Genomic DNA, 27,060 nt, shown 5'->3' on the forward strand with positions numbered 1-27,060 from the left:
GACAGGATGGCGATATGAGCTGGAGATGGCTTTCTTGCTCTTCACAAAGTCCCTGCTACAGTCAGGGCTACAGCAAGCATTCAGCTCTCAGTTACAGAGGAAGGTGAATCCTGGAGGTTTCTGTTCTCTGTATTGGATGCTGGGAAAGGTTAATCCTAGAATTATCAAACCTTTTCAGTTTTTCTTTATGTGTATCTATTAAAATTGAGAGAAAAAAAGGAGAGGTAGTAAACAGAACATGAAAAGAATGTCACCTCTGTTCAAATGTAGCTCTCTCACCTGCTGTACAGACTTAGGCATGTTTCCTAAGCTCTCTGAACTTCTGTTTCCTCTTCTTTAAATTGAACACAATAGTATTTACAAAATAGAGTTGTTGTGCCTAATGGAGGTAAGGCACCTAGTATAATGTCCAACACACAGTGGCATTCAGTGACTGGGGGCTACAAAACAAAGTTCCGTAATTGTCAGTTGACAGTTCACCTTTGGTGTGATTGAAAAAAATCTAGTGAAAAAGATCAATTTAATTTTGTTTTAATAAAATTAAAAGCAACAACTTTTAATAAAATATAAAATATTTTTCATGCAATAAATAATTGCTTTTTCATCTCTTTAAATTTCCAAGTTACCAAAACCTTAAAGATCAAATTATTGAAGTTAAATTAAACATTTATTGAAACTGGAGATGAAATATTTATTTAGATGAAATTTATTTAGATGAAATATTTTATTATATTTATAACATTCTTACTCCTTCCTTCGCCCATTTAACTGAACAGTTGAAGAGCACAGGAGCAATGAAATTTCCTGATCAGTAACATTTATTAGACCCCTCATTTGATTAGACATCACAAGTTCAAGTTTTATTCATTACATGTACAGGTTAGAGGTCATATGTATTGTTTGACATGCTGGACAGCTAATGAAACAATCTGTCATTGACTTATCTTTTCAGTACTCAACCACCAGTGGGTGTAGAGATTTTTCCCCCAATTTATGCAGGTTTTCCTCATGGAGATGTGATTTTGTGGTGAAATCTATCTTAAAACATGATATATGCTACTGCTTCAGTTATTTACATACGCTCATATGAACTTTACTCTGAAATTACAGTGGTTACGTGACTTTGACATGAAGCACAGCCCCTTGCTCATTAAAGTGTAAATGGAATTTTCCTATTTCCCAGTCATGCCCTCTGATAAGTGAAATAGTTTCATCACAAAGCCAAGTCTTACTAATATTGACATGAGCATAGGACATCACACACACACACCCATTCACTGAGTGGAAAAAATATGTTTTGTTAACACAGGAGTTGTTTGACTGACAGATGATGATAAGCATAACCATTTTCCCAAATTATTATGCCACTTAAAAAAAGGAAGTGATAATGCCTTGAGGCTTGGAAATGTGATAATGCAAATGGATGCACTGAAGTGTGAATACTCTCAACTGTCCACCCTTGATACTGCCAAACGCCTACACACCACGTAGAAAAGGGTTTACCTCAACTCGGCAATGTGATGCAAGTTTCTACAGTCATTTTACCTTTCTTTCTCATCATAAGTTAACAATATCTAAAATGAAATTAGTTTTATTTGCTTTAGTATATAATTTACCTAATGCTTTAGTTTTAACAACAAAACGTGAAGAACGGGCAAAACTACTAAGTGTATTGGTAGCTGACTCTGATGATATAAAACTTATTAGAAGACAAAAATGTGAATGTGTAAATTTAATTATATACCATCTGCCAAAAATCCTACTGCCAAATATGAATTTTGTTCTAACTATACGTTGAAGGTCGCCTTAACATAGAACCCAACTTGAAAATCGTTTTGTTAGGCTGGCTTCTATTGCAATGCTGAAGGATAAGTGCTATTTTAAGACAAGGTATGAATTGGCAAAATCTGGATACTGTTTTAAACTCAGGGAATAATCCAAGCTGAGGGCATAATTTGCAAGGGGGGATATGCAGAAGGGCACCAATTTCAAAATTGGATTTATTTAAATTAATAATTTTATTCACTCACTTATTCTTTCATTACACAAGCATTTTTTGCACAGCTACTCTGTGCCAGTCACTGGAGACAAAAAGACAGTAAGAACTGGCCCATACCCTGAGTTTACAGTCATTTTTAGTTTACTATAGAAAGGAAAAGGGAGCCTGCCCTGTACGCTTTTGTTTTACCCACCACATGTCACATCTAAAATATAGCATCATTGTGGCAAAATTAGACCAAAGTCAGTTTCCTTTAACCGTGCTTCCCAGCTGAAGCGGAATAGTCAGCAGTGATGATCTTGAAACTAATTTATAGGCTTATCATTATCCTACTACTTAACACTTAGAAAGCTTTTAGAACTGACAAATGAAGATTTAAGATACTTTATTTTATTTATACCTCCATTGTTTTTTTGTAAATATACTTTATTTTATTTATACCTCCATTGTTTCTATGTAAAAATGGTTACTTTTCACTAAGATATTTAAAACTAATTTTCTTAGGAATTTTTCTGGGATAATGATAACAATAATAGCCAACATTTGACACGTATTATTACATGCGAGGCATCGTGTTAAGCATTGTACATAGATTTTCTCATTTTATCCCCACAACCCTATGATGAATTACACTAGTTACATAGGTTCTATTTCCTTTCATTTCTTACCTATTATTTCTCTACAATCATTAGGTAGAATATACTTTTTTTTAAAAAAAGCCTAGTGATTAAGTTATCTCCTAGGTGCCCTCCACCTTCCCTAAACGCCCTACACTAAGGACAGTCATGTCGGATATGAGCAGAGGCAACAGAAATGCATAGAGTGAGCCACTCTACCTCTCCAGAGATTTTGGTTCTCTGTGGAACTGACATACCTACTAACGTGCTCATAAATTTTGCTAATCAAAATGCAACTTTGGCTCAAAGTTTATCTTTCTTCATAGTATAATTAATTGTGTTTATTCATCCTATGAAAAAGTATTAAAGTATTATATTATAATACTTTAAAGTATTATAGTATTATATTATAAAAGTATTAAAGTATTATATTATAAAGTATTATAGCCAACAAAATATAATTCCTACACTTCCTTTTTTTAATGCTTCATTACTTCAGGCTCCATTTCTTAAGAATGTATGTGAAAACTGTGTTGTGATTAGCTGAAGTTCACCTGATGATGAAAGGCCATGTTAAGCAAATTAATAGTGTGCATAAAATTGCAAAGGGGAGATTTAATCTATTTAAGAGAACAAAATTTTCACACATTTTACAAACATAAATTTCCAAATTAAAAGGATTCTTATCAATAAGAACAACCTAAAACATAAACACCATATGTTTTAAAATTTGAATGATTTTTCTTTGTTTTTACATTCAATTTTTATGTTATTTTGACTTTTTATTATAAAATTTTTCAAAAGAAAAGTACCAACAATAATTAATATGCATTTACCCAGTGCCTAGATGTTATAATTACTAACATTTTAGCTTTTTTTTGTTGTTTTACTGAAGTGCTTTAAGGTGAATTAAAGATATCATACTTTATCCCTAAATCCTTTAGTATGAAAAATACATTTTCCTACGTTACCAGAATACCATCATCACACCTAACAAAACTTATGGTAATTCCCTAATATTGTGTAACACTGTGCCCATAATCAGGTTTTCCCAGTTGCCTACCATATGTCTTTAAAAAATTAGCTTGTTCAAGCCAGGATTCAGTCAAGGACCACACAATACATTTTTTTTGAAATAAGCAATTTAGTTTTTCTTGGCCTTTTTTAAATTGAAGTATAGTTGATATACAATATTATATTAGTTGCAGATGTACAAATCGTGATTCAAAATTTTTACAGATTAATTCCATTTAAAGTTACTATAAAATACTGCTGTATTCTCTGTGCTGTACAATATATCCTGTAGTTTATTTTATACCTCTTAATCCCCTACTTCTATTTTGTTCCTCCCCCCTTCCCTCTCCTTACTGGTAACCACTAATTTGTTCTTTATGTCTATAAGTCTGCTTCTGTTGTATTTTATTCATTTGTTTTATTTTTGAGATTCCACAAATAAGTGATATTATACAGTATTTGTCTTTTTCCGTCTGGCTTATTTCACTAAGCATAATACCCTCCAGGTTCATCCATGTTGTTGCAAATGATGAAAGTTTCATTCTTTTTATGGCTGAGTAGTATTTTATTGCGTGTGTGTGTGTATGTATATGTATATATGTGATATATATGTATATATGTGTGTATATATATATGTGATATATATATGTGTATGTATATGTGTGTGTGTGTATATATGCGATATATATGTGTGTGTGAGTGTATATATATATATATATCTCACATCCTGTTTATCCATTCATCTCTTGATGGACCACTTAGGTTGCTTTCATATCTTGGCTATTATAAATAGTGCTCCTATGAACATTGAGGTACATGTATCTTTTTGAATTAGTGTTTTTGTTTTCTTCAAATTCTACCCAGAAGTAGAATTGCTAGATCGTATGTTAGTTCTATTTTTAGTTTTTTGAGGAACCTCCATACCGTTCTCCATAGTGGCTGTATCAATTTACATTCCTACCAACAGTGCACGAGGGTTCCCTTTTCTCCACATCCTCACCAACAATTATTATGTGTGTGGTGTTTTTGATGATGGCCATTCTGATAGCTGTGAGGTAATATCTCACTGTGTTTTTTTCTTTTTTAAAATTAATTGATTATTTATTTGTATATTTTTGGCTACTTTGGGTCTTTGTTGCTGCCCGCAGGCTTTCTCTAGCTGCGGTAAGCGGGGGCTTAGTTGCAGTGTGCGGGCTTCTCATTGCAGTGGCTTCTCTTGCTGCGGAGCACGGGCTCTACGTGCGCGGGCTTCAGTAGTTGTAGCACGTGGGCTTCAGTAGTTGTGGCATGTGGGCTTCAGTAGTTGCAGCTCACAGGCTCTGGAGCGCAGGCTCAGTAGTTGTGGTGCACGGGCTTATGTGCTCCGCAGCGTGTGGGATCTTCCCAGACCAGGGCTCGAACCCGTGTCCCCTACATCGGCAGGCGGATTCTTAACCACTGCACCACTGGGGAAGTCCCTCATTTTGGTTTTGATTCATATTTCTCTGATGATTAATGACGTTGAGCGTCTTTTCACGTGCCTGTTGGCCATCTGTATGTGTTTTTTGGAAAAAATCTCTATTCAGGTCTTTTGCCTGTTTTTTAATTGGGTTATTTGTTTTAATATTGAATTGTATGAGCTTTTTGTATACATTGGGTATTAACCCCTCGGTCATATCAGTTGCAAATATTTTCTCCCATTCCGTAGGTTATCTTTTCATTTTGTCAATGGTTTCCTTTGCTGTATAAGTCCCATGACCACATAGTATGTTTGATTCTTATGTCTCTTAAATGTCTTTTAGGTTAGAATAGTTTCTAACCACTACCCTTTATTTTTCATGATAGTGACTTATTAAAGAAACCATGCCAGCTCTCCTGTAGAATATCTCATCTTCTGCATTTGTCTTTTTTACCTCATGTTGTCATTTAAATGTTTGATATATGGCAATTCAAATATCGGTGAAGATTGATAACAGGAATTTATATTTGGAAATATATGATATTTATTGTTTGCTAGCTAATATATAAAGTTACCATAACTTATTAAAATTTATGAAAGTTAAAATGTTCACATTTGAAAGATATTCCTGGGTCATATAATTTAAAAAGCCATCTAAAATTCTATACACGGGATAAACCAAATAGTAAAAAAAGGTGATGGAAAACTAAAGATTTCCACTATTCTCACTCCCCAGAGGCAACTATTATTATAGTTTCATGTATATTCTGCGAAAATTTTTCTCTGAATATTTAAGCAAAAATATATTACATATACACTATATAGGATTTTTAGAGAAACATTGATAATGCTAAATGATGCTGGTTTTGCAACTGGCTTTTTTCAATCCTAGTACTAGTCATGATAACTTAATATTATCTCTAATCCATTCTCCACAGAACCATTGGAGGTACCTTTGTAAAGCCTAACTCAAATCTTGTTTCTCTCCTGCTTAAAACCGTTCAGTGACTTTCCACTGCACTTACCATAAAATGCGTTTCATCGCTCTGGTCTACAAAGCCGTATGATATGCCTCTACCCACTTTCTCACCTCATCTCATAAACTCTTCCTCTCGTCTATTACGCTTTAGTCACACTGCTTTTCTTTCTGTTCCTTGAACACACCATCATGCCCCGCTTTGAGCCTTTGCACTAGCTCGTCCTCCATCTTGAATTCTCTCACCCCAAAATTTCTTATGACTGGCTTCTTCCGGTCATTCATGTCCCTGCTCAGGGGTTCTTGAGAGATGCCTTCCCTTTCCACACAGTCGCTGCTATCCTATTACTCTGTTGTAATTGTCAACAGAGCACTTATCGCTGATAGTTTCCAAATTGCTTATTTATATTTTGTCTGTCTCTGTCTCTACAGACAGACAGAAACATACACACACCCATACACACACATTCTCTTAAATGCACAGATACACACCTACATTTAAACGCAAACTTCATGAGAACAGCGACCTTGTCTATCTTATTTTAGGGTATAATTATAGGCATAATTTCTGACACATAGTAGGTACTCAATATTTATTGAATTAATGTGTCTTGGAATTTTTTCTAATCAGCCTTTTTGCTTAGCTGCATAATATACAGCAGTGTGGGTGTGTCATCATGTAACTACTCCTTTATTGGAAATTTAGACTACTTCCAGTTTTAGTTTGCTTGTTTTTTTGCCATTTCAAGCAATTATGTGAAAACTATCCTGCATCTTATTCTTTCCATATTATAAATTCCTCACAGTGGAATTACTAGATCCAAACAAAGCATGTGCATATTTTTAAAAGTATTACCAGTTTTCCCCACAAGAAATTTATATCAATTATATTCCTACCAACCGTATTATGAGATATCGTGTTTGTTATACCCTGGCCAACGAGTATTACGAAACAATAATTTTTGACAGCCTAATGAATAAAAATAATTTTTGTTTGACATTTTAAGAATTGCCAGTGTACTTCTGATCTTTGATTCCAAATAATAGAAAATCAACTTAAACTGACTTTAAAATATAAAGTTGTTCTGGCTTATGTCACTGAGAAATACAGAGATGGGTCAGTTCAGGTAAACTGGATCCAAGGGCTCTCCAGTGTTGTGGGATGTAACATATCTGTTACTTTTCTGCATTGGCATCATTCTCAGTCTGGCTTCTCTATGTTATAGCACTGATGCCTTTGTAACAGAAACAGAAAATCCTTCTTTCCCAGGTAGTTTCAGCAAAGTTTCATTGGAATAACTTGAATCATGTGCTCATTTCTGTACCAATCTTACTGGCCATATAGATAGAATATGCCGATTGACAGGTCTGGATCACATGACTACCCAAAAGGTCTGGTAATAGAGTCAGCCCATCTGAACCAGGTAGACCAAGAATAGGGAAGGAGTGGTTCACAGAGGAAGAAGGAATAATGGATGCTGAACAGAAAAGGAAGAGATACTATTACATTGTATGAGCTGGTGATATTTTTCTTACGTACATTTCATTCATTTTTCTGTGAATTGCCTGTTCATCTCATTTGCTCATTTAATTGGATCATTCCTTGGTTTTTACTGATTTTTAAGAGTTCTTTCTTTTTAAAGGAAACTAGCTTTTTATCATATGTGCTATAAATATTTCACTATTATGTTGTCTTATGATTATGCCTAAAAATTTTGTCTAAAATTTCTATATGGAAATCTAAACTATTGTACAATCAGATCGATTTGTCTTCATTCATTCAGGATATATGATGCATCTAAAAAGAGCCAGGGTACTGTATTAGGTACTGAGGGTGCAGGGATGAATAAAACATAGGGCATTCCCTTGAAGAGCGTATCTTCTGGGTAAAAGAAGTTATAAACTTGCCTAACTGTTACCAGATGGTAACATGTAGGGCTTCACAGATGAAATTTGAGCTGCTTCCGGAAGAATGATTTGGAACTCCCCGGTCAGCTAAGAGAGAGACAGGGAATTCACTTGAGCACAGAAGGGTCTATAGGTATGATTTCTATTTTATCATAACCTAGAATTTTAAGAATGATATTATGTAGCTCATGACTGACAAAACAAGAAAGGCAAGAAGTCTTGAAGCTTCTTCTAAGGATTTCCAAGCCCTCAGTTATTATAATGAAAGATAACAAGATAACCTATATATGTTAGAAGCTCAGATGTGTTGAGTGTTGAGCTAATAATTAAAGCAATACTCAGAAGCCAAACAAATCCGTCAGCTGTACCCAGCTTCAAGCTGTCTAGCACAAAGCTTCAGCTGGTTCTGTAAAATGTACAGCAATCAGCCACCAATGTGATCTTGATTGGACTTTCTTCATTATCTTCATCTATAATGTAAGGGAGTTGGATTACTAGGCCTGTAAGGTTCGTTCCATTTCTGAGGATCCATGATGGATGAGGAATCTCATAGGCAGCTATAGAAGAAAGAAAAAATGACATCAGGATCAGAATTTCATATTTAGCAATGAAAAAGCAATGCAGTGTTGTGGAAAGAGTAGAGACCCAGGCACCCGTTTCCTTGTCATGAAATCATGTTCATGATGGAATGCTGTGTCCACCTCAGAGACTTTTGAAAATCAATCCAGAAAATGGATGTGAAGACATTATCTTATACATAGTATTATTAGCAGTTGTAGCAACAATAGTGACCTCTTGAACATTTTTTAATGTATAAATAGAATCCTAATGCCATGAATATCATAAGCATTTTCAAGTTTTTTTGATATACTAGAATTCAGTTTTATTAATATTGATTTATTTGGACCTCTGATTTTCCCTTGAAAACCCTTTTTATTCTTATAATTTCTCATCTATTTTAATGGCATTGACCATACCTCAGGTGAACCCACATTTATGTTTTATTTATTTACTGAAATCAACTCTATGTTCAGATTTTATATTCTCTAGAGTCCTTTTAGTGTCTCATATAGTACCATTTACCCAATAAGTATTTTTTATTTAAATAATTTTTGTTGTTCATTTTTACCTATTTTATTTAATATATATATCTGTTCCATATGAAAGAACTGATAAAGCTTGTAAGGTTTCATGAAATAGAAAACCATTGATGGATAAAGGCTGAGAGAACAGAAAGGGAAAGAAAATAGGAAAATGAAACCAAAGAAAAAGTTGGCACTCAAAAATATATACTATAATGATTCTAACCAGAATTTTTCAAAGTACCATTTAATGGACACTAGTTCTATAGCATGTTAACAAGAAAACAAAAGGAAGAATGAGGTTCTAATAAAAATAGATAGATAGATAGATACATAGATAGACAAACACTGGAGTGAACAAAATTAAGCAATGCTGTTTACAATAATATTTCTCAGAGCCTCTAATAATGTAAATCTCCATAAGGATCTGTCAGGATTTTTGTTCCATATAATAAAATAACAGTTTATCAGGAAAACAAAGCTTTTTGTGGTACTTAAAGCTGAGACAAATGTCTCTCTTTGGTATTCAAAACAGGTAAATTGAATGACAGAGTAGAGAAAACCCTCAACATCGTTTCTTCAGTAAATTCAATAGTATTTCATATAGACATGGTAATGTTACACATGTAATTTTCCATCAATTGTATATTGAAAATAGTACTTTTTACAAGCTATATAAGCTTTATAGCAGTTTTAGAAATTGAATTATAATAATGTGTTATAGAGGTAGAATTACTTTTTAATTTTGCGTTGCTCTCTGCATCATTTTCTGCTTATCTGCTAGATTGTCAACTTGTAACACACAAACTCACAAGGACAAAAGAATAACAAATCTAACAGCAAACTCTAAACTTTCAGTTATAAATTTCGTATGGGAATCCCTAAAAAGCATAGAGGTGGCTATGTCTAAATGCCTACTGTTTAAGAGAAAATGAAACCAATTATTGCTGTGGTGGTTATAATAAAAATTGAAAAAGATTGCAAAATAAATGTATAAATTTCATTAAGTGCAATTTTAGTTTTTTACCAGAATTCTACCTTATTTATTTACTAAATCCAAGTGGTATTGACATTGCATTATTTGCTCAATCTTTAAAAGGGTAACAAACTTACAACCTTATCAATTTATACATAGGTTAAGTAGGTAGGTATAGATAGGTGAATAATTGATGGATAGGTAGGTAGATAGATAGTTTGGTAGGTAGGATGGTTGGATGGATAGATAGATAGATAGATAGATAGATAATTATATTTATTTGGATCCCATAAGAAAATATGTCATCTGTGATGAAACTCTCTTTTCCCAAAAAGATATTTTGAAGTATTTTTCCTTTGAATGATTTATTGCCTCTTGATTGAAGCAAAATAATAGAAAAATAATAAGTACAAACCAAACTATTTACATTTGTTTTATAAAATTTATGTCTAAATGCATCAGATGAAAATTCAAAATTAGACATGTATTTTAGGAAGTTACTCATGGAGGCCTTTATAGGCTTTAACTCAGGACAGCTGTTTCCTACAAAGTATTATTCTGTAAAACACTCCAATAAAATGACTTTGATGAAACTTGAGTGAAATAAAAAGTATAAATATTTGTTTTATCCCTTTTCCAGTAGTTGAGGAGAAGCCTGGAAAAGATTAGGGGAAGGGCCATGAGGCCCTTTGTGGGGTTTTGTTTTTGTGGGGTGTTGCAGAACAAACAATATCAGGTAAGGTCAATCCTAAGGGATTGTGCAGACATTTTATGCATGTGAAAGATCTATGAGCATATTCAAGACAGAATTAAGTACTCAGCATTTTAAATGCTTTGAAAAGATATATACTTATAATACTGAATTAGAAAAACACACATTTTCACATCTAGAAAAGTATAAAATATATAGGCCATTTTAAATGAAAAACTTACTGTATCAATTCAGTAACAGAACTCACATTCATTTCATTGTAGTAATTATCCTTTTATCAAAAAAGTAATTATGTTTGTTTGAAATATTATTGATATTTTATGTGACATTTAATGAAATTACATTGCCTTTTTATATCCAAGTAAAACATATTTGAGAGATAGCCAGTGATATTTAACACAGAATAAAGTTTAAGCCTTGAAATATTTAAAAAATATGTTTAAACCAGAGTTTTAAAAAATTAAATAATTAAATTATTTAGTCTGTTAAGTTATAATTAAGTTGAAGGAAAAAGAACATAATTTATAAATAATTTTAATATTCAGGATAAGGATCCTTGCAAATAAGAGTTTATTATGGAACTTCTAAGAGACTTTTAACTGCTGACATCATTGTATTGTTTGAATTAGTCCCATGGGACCAAAAGAAAAAGCTTACAAGCAATTTATAGATGAATTTTTCTCTCTTGTGTAACATTATTTGTCTCCCATTGAAACACTAATTTTCTTTTTTTTTAATTAATAGATCTTTATTGGAATATAATTGCTTCACAATACTGTGTTAGTTTCTGTTGTACAGCAAAGTGAATCAGCCACATGCATACACATGTCCCCATAACCCCTCCCTCTTCAGCCTCCCTCCCACCCTCCCTATCCCACCCCTCTACGTCATTGCAAAGCACTGATCTGATCTCCCTGTGCTATGCTGCTGCTTCCCACTAGTTATGTATTTTACATTCAGTAGTGTATATAAGTCGATGCTACTCTCACTTTGCCCCAGCCTCCCCCTCCCACACTGTGTCCTCAAATCCGTTCTCTGTGTCTACATCTTTATTCCTGGCCTGCCACTAGGTTCATCGCTACCATTTTTTTTTTTTTTTTTTAGATTCCATATATATACATTAGCATACGGTATTTGTTTTTCTCTTTCTGACTTACTTCACCTGTATGACAGACTCTAGGTCCATCCACCTCACTACAAATAACTCAATTTCGTTTCTTTTTATGGCTGAATAATATTCCATTGTGTATATGAGCCACATCTTCTTTATCCGTTCATCTGTTGATGGACATTTAGGTTGGTTCCATGTCCTGGCTATTGTAAATAGTGCTGCAGTGAACTGGGCAGAATAGTGCTGCAGTGAACTGGGCATTGTGGTACATGTCTCTTTTTGACTTATGGTTTTCTCAGGGTATTGTGGTCAGAAGAGATGCTTGATACAACTTCAGGTTTCTTAAATTTTCCGAGGCTTGATTTGTGACCCAAGATGTGATCTATCCTGAAGAGTGTTCTGTGCGCACTTGAGAAGAAAGTGTTTTCTTCCACTTTTGGGTGCAATGTTCTATAAATATCAATTAAATCTATCTGGTCTATTGTGTCATTTAAAGCTTGTGTTGCCTTATTTATTTTCTGTTTGGATGATCTGTCCATTGGTGTAAGTGGGGTGTTAAAGTCCCCTACTATTATTGTGTTACTGTGTTGATTTCTCCTTTCGTAGTTGTTAGCATTTGCCTTATGTATTGAGGTGCTCCTATGTTGGGTGCATAAACATTTATAATTGTTATATCTTCTTCTTAGATTGATTCTTTGATCATTATGTAGTGTCCCTCCTTATCTCTTGTAACAGTTTTTATTTTAAAGTCTATTTTTTCTGATACGAGTATTACTACTCCAGCTTTCTTTTGATTTCCATTTGCATGGAATATATTTTTCCATCCCTTCACTTTCAGTCCTTATGTGTCCCTAGGACTGAAGTGGGTCTCTTGTAGACAGCATATATATGGGTCTTGTTTTTGTATCCATTCAGCCAGTCTGTGTCTTTTGGTTGGGGCATTTAATCCATTTACATTCAAGGTTATTATTGATATGTATGTTCCTATTACCATTTTCTTGTTTGTTTTTGTGCGTTTTTTCTTGTGTTTCCTGCCTAGAGAAGTTTCTTTAGCATTTCTTCTAAAGCTGGTTTGGTCGTGGTGAATTCTCTTAGCTTTTGCTTGTCTGAAAAGCTTTTGATTTTGCTGTCAAATCTGAATGAGATCCTTGCTGGGTAGAGTAATCTTGGTTGTAGGTTTTTCTGTTTTATCACCTCAAGTATATCCTGCCACTCCCTTCTGGCTTGCAGAGTTTCTGCTGAAAAATCAGCTGATAACCTTATGGGGATTTCTTTGTATATTATTTTTTGGTTTTTCCTTGCTGCTTTTAATATTTTTTCTCTGAATTCAATTTTTGTTAGTTTGATTAGTTTGATTAATATGTGTCTTGGTGTGTTTTTCCTAGGGTTTATCCTGTATGGGACTTTCTGTGCTTCCTGGACTTGGGTGACTGTTTCCTTTCCCATGTTAGGGAAGTTTTCAACTATAATCTCTTCATCTGTTTTCTCAGACCCTTTCTTCTTCTTCTTCTGAGATCCCTGTAATTCGAATGCTGGTGCGTTTAGTGTTGTCCCAGAGGTCTCTGAGATTGTCTTCAATTCTTTTCATTCTTTTTTCTTTATTCTGCTCCTCGGCAGTTATTTCCACCATTTTGTCTTCCAGCTTGCTTATTTGTTCTTCTGCCTCAGTTATTCTGTTATTGATTCCTTTTAGTATATTTTTCATTTCAGTTATTGTGTTGTTCATCTCTGTTTGTTCTTTAGTTCTTCTAGATCTTTGTTAAACATTTCTTGTATTTTCTCAATCCGTGCCTCCATTCTGTTTCTGAGATTCTGGATCATCTTTCCTCTCATTACTCTGAATTCTTTTTCTGGAAGATTGCCTATTTCCTCTTCATTTATTTCATCTTGTAGGTTTTTACCTTGCTCCTTCATCTGTGACATATTTTTTTGCTGTCTCTCTCTCTCTTTTATTTTTTACTCTTTTTTTTTTATGAGTGGGCTTGTGTTCCCGTCTTACTGGTTGTTTGGCCTGAGGCTTCCAACACTGGAGTTTATAGGCTGTTGGGTAGAGCTGGGTCTTGGTGCTGAAATGAGGATCTCCGTGAGAGCTCACTCTAATGAATTTTCCCTGGGTTCTGAGGTTCTCTGTTAGTCCAGTGGTTCAGACTCAGAGCTCCCACTGCAGGAGCTTCGGCCCGACTCCCAGCTCGTGAACCAAGATCCCGCAAGCTGTGTGGGGTGACAAAAAAAAAAAAGAGAACAATAACAAAGTAAAAAATAAAATTAGACTAGGAAACTAACAGATATGTTAGAAAGAATATAAAAATAAAAATATAGATGAATCAACAACCGGAAGGTACATCAGTACCAGAATGGTAAAAAAGAGGAGGACGGAAAAGGAATAAAAAGAAAAGAAAAAAAAAAGGGGGGAAAGACCTTGGCTGTGGAGGGCAGGGCCAAAGCAAGGGTGATGTTTGGGTGGTGGGCAGGGCCTATGCTTAGGACCCATGGGGCTGGAAAAAGTCCTGGGGGCTGTGTTGGGTGGGGCTTAGGCTCAAGGAACAGAAGGGGCCCAGTCGTGCCCCCTGCCCCTGGTCTCAGAGGGCAGGGGCACCTCACCTGGGAGCCCAGCAGGCTTCCTGGTCTCAAGTGGGTGAGGCTAATGCCCTCCTCTCCTCTCCTGTTCCTCCCGGAGGGCCCCTCCCGCCTGCCTCTCCTGATCTCTCTCACCTCCGTCCTATGCCCCCAGGACCCACGCAGCCTCAAGGGGGCTTTGGTGTGGGGCGGGGGGGGGGGGGGGGGGAGGTACCAGCCTGGGAACTCAGCAGGCTCCCTGGCCCAAGTGGGCCAGGCAATCACCCTCTGCTCCTCTGCCGCTCCTCCCAGAGGGTCCCTCCCGCTTGCCTCTCCTGATCTCCCCAGCCTCAGTGGCGCCAATCCTGTCTGGCCTCCACTTCTCCTCCCCTCTCAGTCCCCCCACGTCCTACTGGTTCACTTGGGGGTTCTTCCTGTCTCCTTGGGCATCAGGGTCCCCCACCAGTGGCCAGCGGGTGCCCTAGCTGTGGGGAGACGCTAACTCGGTGTCTTCCCACACCACCATCAAAACACTAATTTTCTACTACTTCCTTGTTAAAATTAAGCCTTGGGGGGAACTTCATAGTTAACTAGTAATATTAAATTTTGAAATAGAGGAATTATATATTTTACTTAGTATTCATCTTTTGTTTTCTAAGAAACATTTATTTTTTATAGTATGCAATCTAAAACAAAATAATGTAGCTACTAGGTATCATATTAATGGATTCCATATTCCATTAAACCAAAATCAGACAAAAGCTTAAGCTAAGCCAGTTTGCTATTTGAAATTGTGAGGACTATATGCTGGAAAATCTTAATGATTAGGTGTGCTAGGAAGTTTGAGACAATGATCAAACTAACACATGCTTTGTTGAAAAAAATATGTATAGTATCTTGAGCATTTTACCATGTGCTCCACTGTAGGGATTAACATTATAATCGGTAGTGTGGTGGTGTAGATAAGACAAGTGTTAGTGGCCTTAACAAAATGCTTTCCAGGGAATCTGAATTGTCTGGATTATTTCCATCAGCCTTAGATTTGCAGTTGAACTTAATAGAAAGGATACTTGCCCCATCTGTATAATAATAGAATGGGACTAACATTCCAACAGGGTTTCCATATAAGTGACTATTGTCCTTCACACTCTGGGTGACAGCCTATTAAGACAAGGTTTCTCTAATATGGTTTTCACATGGTCAACTGCTACACTTCCTCCTCACTGGATTTCCTATGATCAAGCTAAATGTTCACTATGGTTGTGGTTAAGTAGGCAAAATAACATCAAAATACTGGCTTTGCCTTAACAATTTAAACTGAATTATCTCTGGTAATCTAGTTTATGGAAACTTTTAATAAAACCTAGAAACCTTGCATACATAAATCATCTTCTTGAGTGAATTTAGCAAGTGTGGTGATTATCAAATATCAAAATCAAATTTGGTAAAATAGATACAAAATAATTTATTTATATTCTATGGTTAAAATAAATTCACAGTAAATACTTTCAGGTAAAGAGTTATAGTATTGAATATCTACTATGACTGTATTAAACACAATGCTTCTTTTTCTCTCTTTATAGCCGATTGGTGCTTTGAACCCAAAGAGAGCTGTGTTTTACGCAGAGCGTTACGAGACATGGGAAGATGATCAAAGTCCTCCCTACCATTATAACACACATTATTCAACGGCAACATCCACCTTATCCTGGCTTGTTCGAATTGTGAGTGCCTTCATTAAGTTACAGTTTGCCTTTAATATCTCGAAGTACTTAACATGAGGAAATTAAATAAAAATCAAATTTATTTATTTGTTTTAAACAAAGATTAGAGACCAGTGAAGTAGAGATTCCAAACTCTAGCAAAGCTTGAATCCTTTCTGTTAATGAGTTGCCTTATTTGCAAAATTGGGTTAGAAAGATAGATTATTGTGAGTTTCTTAAACGTAAACCATTTATAAAAGGTACCAAACTCCTGAGCGCATCCTTAACACCCACTGTTTCCTTTCTCACTGATGGTTACAGGCTGGCACTCTCCCCAGCCTTCCCAATCTGGCTTCTGGGGTGGCATGTTTTAAAAACAGTTTTCTACATGTTTTGAAGACTACTTTCTCTTTCTCCTAAGACGTAAATATATTCAGGTCTCTGCAATTTTTAAAATACATACATTCATACATACCTATATATATATGTACATACTTCCTTCCAGCCCCTACCCACTCTGCAGTGACTTTCCACGTCTACCCCTGTGTAGTCAAATGCACTAGAAGCACAGCCTCTACTGTCTTGCTCTGCACTGTGCTCGTCTCCACTTTATCACCTGCCATTCAGTCTGTAGCCTGCTTGATTTAGGTTCCACACCCATCACTTTACTGAATTGTCCCTGTGGAGGTCACGGGTTATGTGGCAGAGCTTCATGATATAGCTGAAGCATTTGGCACCATTGCTCACTTCCTCCTACCTGAAATTCCTTCCTCTCATGGCTCCTCTGACAGTATGCTCTTCTGGTTTCCCTCCTGTCATCCTAACTGTCCTGCCCAGTCTCACGCTCAGATTTCTTTTTCTCCGTATTTCTATTCCCCAGGATATTTCTACATACTTTATCTGGACTACATCATTCAGTTATAAGCTAGTGACTTCCAGCTCTGTCTTCATTGCAGACATTTCTCTTGGGCTCCTGACCTATATTTCTAATATATAAATATATTTACTTATTTCTGTATACTACTGGATTTTTCTACCTGAACACCTCACAATACCATAAACACCATTTCCAAAAATGAACTCCTCATCTCCCTCATAAACCTGCGGGGGTGCCTACTGATTTCTTATCTAAACAATCGGCATGATCTTGCACCCAGTTACCCAATCTAGATATTTTCTCTATTTTATCAACCCTTACATCCAATCTGACATTACATCTGATAAGTTCTACCAACTGCAGTCTATCTCCTTTTCTCTATCGAGTCCAGCACTTCTTGGTTCAGGTTCCCGTTATTTCTCATCTAGATCATTGCAAAAGCTCTTAGCAAATCTCTCTGCCTTTAGTCTTGCCTTCTCCAATCTAGTCTAGTTAAGACCAATTACTGGAGTCAGATGGTCTGACTTTTTAAAAACTATAAGTGACTGGGGAGTATTACAGAATGCTAAGTCAAACCTCTAAGTCAATGCAATCAATAAAGTTTTCTCCTCTTACCAAAACATACTTCAGACCATTCTGTTGCATGAGGCTGATTTGCCTCAGAAACACATTGATAAAGCAGCACATGAAAATGTGCATACACAGGAATGCATCTCCTATTTTCAAAGGTATTTTTTCCCACTGCCTGAATGACAGTTTGGTTTGGAGGTCTTCCTCAAGCATTCTCTCCATGATGGGGAGAAACTGAACTTATTATAAATATATAGTATGCATATGTTTTAAGTAACTTGTAAATCACTGATAGATGATATACTACAAATAATTACTGTTATCAAAAAAAAGTTTGTCAGAATTAGGATTCAGTTTAACTGAACACATATTTTACATTTTTCATAATCCTAAACCAGCATAAGAAATAAAGAAGTTTAGATTAACTATTCTGTAAGAAAACAAACTCAAATCTTATTTTAAAAATACACTGTGTAATTATAAACTAAAGGAAAAGACATAAAACTTTCTTTTTTAGACCAAAATTGTTAGTCTAATTTGTTGAAAAATTCACCTTAACTATGTGAACTTGTATCCTTTTATAAAAATGTTTCTGAGCTAGCAGTTTCTTAAGAAATATTTTTTAACTCTAACACTTTTTGAGTATAAGAAGTTCTATTTCTTTATTTTCTGTTAATTTGGGGGAGATATTAGATTTATATAACTGCATGTTTACCACTATAAACCAATCAGCTCACCTTTAGTTTATGGGTTGTAATAATTTATTAATACTCTCCGGGTGTAAGAAAATATTTCACACTCATGCAAGAAGTAAAGGCTTTTCTGAATTACAGACACATGTATATAGAGAGAACTTTGTAGCTTCTATCCTGCAGTTTCAGCCACAAGTCAAAACTAAATACAGAAACACAAAAATTTACCAGTCAAGATCTCAAACAGTTGATGTCCTTTACAGTGGACGTAAAATATGTTCATATTCTATATGGGCTCACAAATAATCAAACAAGAAAACGAAAAGCAAGAAACAACCATTACTATAGTGAACCTCCACCATGGGAGGAGTAAGACACTTTTCTTGGGTATTTTTGGGATTAAAAAAAACATTATCAAGTGGGTTGTTTTGAGAATTATATGAGTATATTATACATATATATATAATTGTATTTTGAAATATAGAAAATGGTATTCAATGGCTGTTGTATAATCAAATTAGTCTGAAGTCAGATTTATAAGAATTTAAGTGTGAGTTCATAAAAATACTTATTATCACCAGCCTGATTTAACACTCTTCTATCCCTGATAAACTAAACATTTTATCAAATAATAAATCATAATTCATCCCTAAATTGATTTCTTATTCCAGTGAAATGGAATACAAATTTGAATCTCTGCAAGGGTACGGCAGACATGCTATCCCTATTTATGCTACACATGCCCTTTTAGTATTGTCTGTAGTTGTGCTGCATGGTAGAAACGTAATGCAAGCCACTTATGTATGTAATTTAAATTTTCTAGTAGCCATATTTAAGAGTAAAAAGAAACAGGTGAGATTAATTCAATAAATACATTTGTTAGCCCAGTATATCCAAAATGTTATAGTTTCAACATGTAACCAATATAAAAATTATTAATGAGATATTTTACATTGTTTTGGTATTCTTTGAAATCCAGAATGTATTTTATATTTATAGCACATTCAACTTGAACTAGCCATATTTTAAGTACTCAGTAGTCACATGTGGCCTGTGGCTACTGCATTGGCAAAAGAGATCTATAAGATTGCTTTTATGGGGACTCATTTAGCCAACACATCTTAAGTTGTGCTGTTATAAATAGAGGTATCACGGCCTAATAGTTTACTAAGTGTTTAACCTAATGGCCCAGGGAATTGTGATTCCCTCACTCCAATCCCAAGGAGTTTATGAAGTAGAAAATGCATTAAAATTTGTGTCACTAAGAACTTGTTCATAAAAACAAAATACAGATTAAAATAAGTATCTGCCCTTTACCTTTCAAGCCTTTTAGACCCAGTCATTAAACTCATTAGTTTCAGTCAATATGTTTAGTATGACAATGATAATAATTGCTTTAAAATGCTAATTAACTACACACCTCATTATTTTTTTATTATATATATATGTATATATATGTTTTTTTTTTGGCTGCGTTGGGTCTTCGTTGCTGCACGTGGGCTTTGTCTAGTTGCGGCGAGCGGGGGCTACTCTTTGTTGCGGTGTGTGAGCTTCTCATGGCGGTGGCTTCTCTTGTTGTGGAGCACGGGCTCTAGGCGTGCAGGCTTCAGCAGTTACGGTGTGTGGGCTCAGTAGTTGTGGCTTGCGGGCTCTGGAGTGCAGGCTCAGTAGTTATGGCGCACAGGCTTAGTTGCTCTGCGGCATGTGGGATCTTCCCTGCCCAGGGCTCAAACCCATGTCCCCTGCATTGGCAGGTGGATTCTTAACCACTGCACCACCAGGGAAGTCCCTACCTCATTACTTTAAATTAAAAATATTATTTTAGACACACTACCAGTGAAGTCACTTGTCTAAACTACAAGATTCTGAAAAAGCTGTTTCTTTGCTAGCTGCTGTTGGACAAATGATGAATAAACTATTATAGAATAAACTATTATAGAATTTTGGAGTTTGTTCAGATATTAACTAGTATAATAGGACACATTTTACTTGGAATATTTTTACTTTAAATCTTACCTTGAATATATAGCATATACACAGAAGTAATTCTGAATTACTTTGGAATTCACCTTCCAAATTCAGTATATTCAACCTACCTATTCAAAACTCACTTGTCAAACATTTAATTATAATTCTTAGGAAGTTAAATAGGTTGTACAACAGGAGTTAATTTATAAATCAGTTGTTTAGAATTTGGGATTTACTTTATAAATTATGGGTTGCTTTGAAAGCCTACCCAAGAGACTGTTTAAACCATAATATATCTTTAACAGTATATATTTGTAGTGATAAAATAGTAGAAACACTTATGCAAGTACCAAAAGATAATGCTACTGAATAAAATATTGTCATTGTGTTTCTCTTGATACTTACAGACAATGCATATATGCTTAGAGGAAGATGAGGGATTCTTAACGAAGAGACTGGTGTATGGTAGGCGCATAAGTTTCTGAAGATTCTAAAAGATATTTCTCGTTTCTTTTGAAAGCAGTGGGAGAGAATAAACTTGTGAAGTTAGCCAAAGTACAGTAGAAATAATGGTTCCTCCGTTTCCTAGAATGCGATTACATCTACTTGAAGGACCATAGTGAGAATTGCGTTAGTTAACTGAGATAATACAATTCCAAACACAGAAAGGTGCTCAGTAACTTCAGCTCCCTTCCCTTTGGTCTTTATTATGCTTTATGTAACTTCAAAGTATACATCTTTTCTTTGATAGAGTTATGTCACAAGCACTGACTATTACCCAGGGATGGGGTTTGTTTCAAATGAAATGAAGAGAAGGAAAAGAAGAAAACTAAAAGGGGAGGGGGATGTAAGAAAAGATCCTTATGAGATGACTGAGCAAAGTCACATAAGACAAAAGAATAAAGGAGTTGTCTAAAGAGAAGAGGGGCAGAGGCACAGAGTTCTATTGCCCAGGAAGGGTGAATTGTCTGTGATCATCGGAAGGCAGGACAGGTTGTTAGTGTCCTTGCAGGGATTAAAGGTTATGACAGAATTCAGTAGGACAGGTACTTCCCATGCAGGACAGGTTAGTTTGATGTTCTAGCCCTGAGAAAGGGTTGGAAGGTTGGGGTAGATGTAATCAGGAGAAGGAAGTCTGCCATCAGCCATTTATATTGTATTAGCGGACCAAACCTGAAGTTTTGTTTTCCTTTTTTTAAAGCTGAAGTTTTTAAAGCCCAAGTATTTTAATTTCTGTTTAACATTTATTTATTTGTCCATCTTATCTCCCAAGCCAAAAGCTTTTCTAGTAGAATGATAAAATATCTAATATGGTGATATACATATAGAACACGGTTTGATCAACATGTGTCAGGTGAATAAATACAGAAGTTTCTTAAACTTAATACAGCTCTTGAACCTCTGTGTTAGTCAGGCATGAGTCAAATGAAAAAGAAAGTCCTTGTACTGTGCCTTGAAGGTAATAGAGAAACACATGGTAAAAGGTAATCTCCACAGTAATCAGAGCTTGAAGATCAAGTCCCACTTATAAACAAATAGGTTATCCATTTCTGTTAGTACTCTACCACTGTAGCAACTGGAGGCCTTCAGGAATAATGAGAATAAATGTCAGTAGAGTAGTATGTGACCCTCAAACAGTTGTTAATCAGATCTTTATAAAGGCTACGTAGGACAGTGAAATGTGGAATTCTTCAATATTCTCCACTTTTAGGTGCCACCAGACTCATAAACTTCACGACCAGAGATTTCAGATTTATTTTCACTGTGCCCATCTGCACTATTCTTGGCATGCCTTCATTAAGGGTTGAAAACTAAGGAAGGATTTTATAATTTAGGCTGGGGTAGAGATCAGCTTTTAGTGGTTGATGATAAGAAGTAAGACTTTACATGTATAAACGGGTCTTCACTCACATGTATTTAGTAGGTAAAAAATCACGAAGACAAGTCTGATCCCTCTAAATTATTCTCTGCCTACTACCTACAAAGAAAAAAATAAATACCTTACATCAGCATCCTAGCATAATGAAGAAGTGGATTCTGAAGATGCAACTTTATGGTCAAACTAGTGGTTAAGAACTGACAAGAAAAACTACATCTTACTCTTATCCAGCCATACCCCACCCGCTTCTCCCAACAGTACCTTGTATGTTTAGATGAGTTTGAAAAACATTAATTAAACACTAACTATGAACCAAGCACTTGCTTGGTTCTAAGAATAGAGGGATGAATTAGGCCTAAGGAACTGAGAGTCTGGTCAGTGTCTAGGGAACTGGCAGTCAGGGTGGAGCCCAGCAGTGAGTACTTGACACAGTGCATGAAGCTGGTAGTCATCTTCATCACTCTGTGTCAGCTAAGATACTTCAAGCTTTCTCAATATTATTTAATCTTAATTACCCACAAGGTCTTGTCATTCCCAACTAACATAGATGAAAGAACTGAGATACAGTTACTTCACACCGCTACTTACGTGGGTGGGGTTAAGTAAGGTGCCTAAGAGAAGGAAATGGTTCCACCAAGACTCAAACTTAGATCTGTCATATTTCATTCGATTTACTGTTGCTACTTCTAGAATTTTTATATCCCTACTTTAATTTAGTGGTAAGATATACGGCCTTGACTACCTTCAGTTTAATAGGGAGTTAAATTTTTTTTTCCTAACTTAATTTTGGTGACATCTATTTGTCTCTCAAGTCGCTTAAAATCTTAAACAGCAATATGGACTCACTGGATGCATATTTGATTTTCAGGTAAATCAGTAAGACCCTACTTACCTATATAGTGTTATATCATTCTTCATCTTATCTCTTTCACAATAGTTTTCTGTCATTCAATACTAAACATGAGACTTGGTGATACATTATAAACATAAAATTGATGTCATCTAGCCACACTAAATTTCAGGAACATACTGAGGAATATGAATATTTATAGCTGTTGCCTGACAACTGGACCTTATGACTAGTGGCAAAAAGAGGAGTTTAAAGAAACAAAGTAATGTTTTATGGATATAAAAGAATGAACAGAAATTATATATTAAAGAAAAAAACAATATTTAGGAAATAGTTCTTAGCATTATTGAACCTAGAGTGACATGTCATTTATCCTAGTCTTAAGAGAAAAGGATTAAACCATAGGAAAGTAACTATATACTCATCTTTGTTATATTTGAAATTTCCTAAGAAATCCTTAGTAAGAATGAATGTTATTTAATCCTTTTAAATTTGGAAGCAAGTTTAGTGACATCAGAAATAATGCCTCTCTCCTATCATAAAAACTATAGAAAAAGAATTAAAATTAAATACATTAGGACCTTGTGATAAAGTTATTCCTAGGTTTCCTGCTATGGGAACATGTTCTTGATGACAGACACCAAGCTTTGATAAGGTAATAGTTACAGAATACTATTGAATAGAAGTATAGAAGGACTAGAGTTTATCTAGTCTGATTTGTGTTAACTTCATTTCATTCTTTCCTTCAACAGATTATACATTGAGCAACTTGGGTGTACCAGGAGTTCTTCTAAGTGTTGGAGATAAAACAGTGCATATGATAGATATGGAACCTATTCGTGTAGTGGGGAAGATAGGCAAGTTAAAAATCAGTTACAAAACAATGTGACAAATGCTTCAGGGATGTGTTTTGAGAAAATATCTGTTGCTATTTAAACACACTGGAGAACTTGGCAATCAAGGAAAGCCTTTCGGGAGAAAATGATGTCTTGGCTGAGACTTAAAGGATAAGAAGAACTTAGCCAAGTCAGGATGGTGAGGTAGAGGGATAAGTTTATACCAGGCAGAGGAAACAGCACATACAAGGGACGAGAAGTGAGACCAGTGTGGCAAGACCTTAACATGTGAAGATGGGGATAGCGAGAGGTAAGAGTTAAGCAGGTTACAGATCGCTCAGGTTCTCTTAAGACAAATCAAGTAGTTTAGACTTTTCCCAGAGAGCTCTGAAGAGCTATGGAAGGATTTTAGTCAAGGATTTGCATTTTAAAAAGATCATCAGACCATAATATGGTAACTCTAGGAGACTTTCACAGGTAGCCTAAGATGGACCTTCCCTACCTAATGTCACACTGTGGTGAACAGTGTCGGAGAGATTTTCTTATGAATGTTACTATGTATGGCCTTAGTAATGAGAAAGAAGATCTGAGTTATATATTGACAGTTATGCAAAATCAGTCATCATAAAATCCCAGAGCACTAGAACTCTATCCTTTTATAAATCAGAAGACTGAAGGCCAAGAAGCAAAATGACCTGCCGAGGTTGAAGAGTGGCAGGTGACTCAGTGGTCCAGACTGGCTCAGACCAGCACCTCCTGACTCCTGGGTGTGGGTGTCCTTCCAGGATCCTGCACCATTTCTCCCTCAGAAGGGTTTCAAAAAACGAAATATTTTACAAAGGAAGAGGACAGTTGTGTTCAGAAGGGTCAAATTCTTCACTTTTTTTTCCTTTAGGAACCTTTCACAACCTTCTTCCTCAATGCAAATGATGGAAAATTTGACCATCCTAATCGAACCTTCTCGTCCGTTGCAAGGTCTTGGAGAACGAGTCAGAGAGATACTTCTGATGTAAAGGTAGGCCCTTTTATTTGTTGATATTAATTTCAAAATATGTTGAAGTTTTGATTTGTTTATTTTTTTAAGTGGGTGTATAAGATATTTTACTCCACAGCTTTATTCCATCATATTTTAAAATTATGTGGCATATCTAACCTAAGAGGAAACTAAAGGAAATAATTTTGAGCACCACAGAAAACGATCAGGATTCTTTTATATTATTCAGTTAAGGTGTTTTTGTTATTTCAAAAAATTCCTATCTAATTTAGATCGAACAATCAGGAGCTGGAAAGAAATTGCCTTTCCTGCTGTTAACTCAATATTTGGCCCATTCCATAAAACACAGCAGGAATTGGATTTGACCTTAATGTGTCATATTGTTATAGCTTGCCCAGCTTTGGGTTTACATAGCCTGGGGCAATTAATAAAGCATTAATGACAAGAGTCATTTAAAATGGGGGCTTTTCTGTACAGCCTTAGCTTTCACTTGGCTGTGCCTGGGGAAGCTATGCAACAATACACATTAGCTTAAACCAGCACACGCACAATATCCAGGAACAGCCAGAGAGCGGAGTCATTTTACCGCTGGTACTACTCAACTATTGTTAAATAGAAAGATTTGGTTTTCATTTATATGGGCTTTTGTTTTTTAAAAAAATGGTTGTATTCAAAACATTAAAATATATTTGCTCTCTCATTTTTCTCATTTTTTCCTGATAATAAGACTATATGATCAGGTTATTACATAGGTATATGTGTTTCTTATTTTAATCCTCTTTTCTTCAAACTTTTCCCATCACTGTCACTCATGCTGTTGAATATACAAATAGTATAGTATCATTCCATTTGTCTTAATCCAACAAAAGACAGTGAATTAAAGTCAAAATTGTCATTTACATATTTATGCTTATCTATTGCAAATATTTTTAAAAGACAATTACAGTGTTACTGAACTGTAAGAAATTGGATGAATACAACTTTTATTTAGTTTTTTTTCAAAGCAGAAAACAAAGGGAATGAATCCAAGTAATGTGTAGCATATCTGTGTGTCTTATTCGTTGCCGTCAAAGTTTGCATATAATTTATACATACAATGTATTCACATTTGGAAGTAAGATAATGTAACATGCATTCTTGCTATATTAAACTCTTAAGGCCCATATATTTCTCCGAACAGACTTATAATTTCACTGAGAAATTCCACTTTAAAAGATCCATAAACCACCATTTAAACTGATTTATAACCAATGAAATCAAGAAAGGAGTCCATTTCTTACTTAATAACACTTTGAACATAAAATGGCGAGTCCATAGGCTTCTAGAATTAGCACAGTGTCTTTAAAAGGCATTCAGTAAATATTTTATATGTGAATTAAATATTCTTATCTATATTTTAAGATTTCCTATCATATATAAGATTATTTATATCTCAATTCAGTATCCATATTATATCAAACTCTTTCAGGTGAAAATGCTTGTTCATTCTTGACATCATCACAAAGCAGAAACTCGGTTTTTCAACTTAATTCAAAGGTTCACCCTCACAAGTCCACACACATGAGCCAGTCATCCTAATTGATGTAGCGTTTTAGGCTTTACCTTCTATCCTGATAGCTTTGTTGATGCTTCCGATCACCAGATATCTCCCCTAGTTACATGTCAGTCTCTGAGGACCAGTGCCCGTAAAGCCGAATTCAGGCTTTTCCCAGAATTCTCCCAGCAGTTTTCCTGTTCTGAAACTTTTCAGAAACATTTATATTTTGTTACCCTTTGTGTTCCTTTGGCTCCTGGGGGCACATCGTCAAGGACAAGGACCAATGTGGCTATCACTAATTCAGGACATTTTAAGTTTTTTATCCCAGGTAGCTGTACTTAATACAAACAGATACCGTCCTCCAACCCCCGAACTTAATTAGTTCATAAGACACTCACTTCCTCAGCCTGACATTGCGTGGATTGCTCTCATCTTCAGTTCTCTCCCACCACCACCCTGAACCTTTTATATTCTATGATAATATACTTTGAGTACCTTTCCATGTAGACCCCTTCTTTTTGAAGCCTGCACATTGCCTACATAGACAATAATTTATACACGCAATCTTCTATTGATGGATAGTTTGTCTTTCTCTCTGATCGTTATTGTTAAACACAGGCTGCCGTAAATCCTTGCACAGATATCTTGATGAACTTTGTGTGTATATGTGAAGATAATTCCTGTTAATGGGACTGGTGGCTCAAAGGCTATATACATCTTTAATTTTGAAAGATACTGGCAAACCTTCATTCCCAAAGATGATCA

General features: G+C 35.4%; 1 protein-coding gene across 7 annotated transcripts in view; it reads left to right on the plus strand.

Moving 5' to 3' along the window:
- NBEA (neurobeachin) overlaps nucleotides 1-27,060 on the plus strand; it is a 623,898-nt gene that overhangs the window by 528,926 nt on the left and 67,912 nt on the right. For all 7 annotated transcript variants that reach the window (XM_033843595.2, XM_073795053.1, XM_019936759.3 and 4 more), the window contains 2 exons: nucleotides 15,973-16,113; nucleotides 24,660-24,779. In XM_033843595.2, the coding sequence (XP_033699486.1) occupies nucleotides 15,973-16,113; nucleotides 24,660-24,779 (261 nt within the window). The remainder of the gene's footprint in view (nucleotides 1-15,972; nucleotides 16,114-24,659; nucleotides 24,780-27,060) is intronic.

The sequence above is a fragment of the Tursiops truncatus genome, chromosome 18, assembly GCF_011762595.2.
Source record: "Tursiops truncatus isolate mTurTru1 chromosome 18, mTurTru1.mat.Y, whole genome shotgun sequence".
In the NCBI taxonomy this organism is placed as follows: Eukaryota; Metazoa; Chordata; class Mammalia; order Artiodactyla; family Delphinidae; genus Tursiops; species Tursiops truncatus.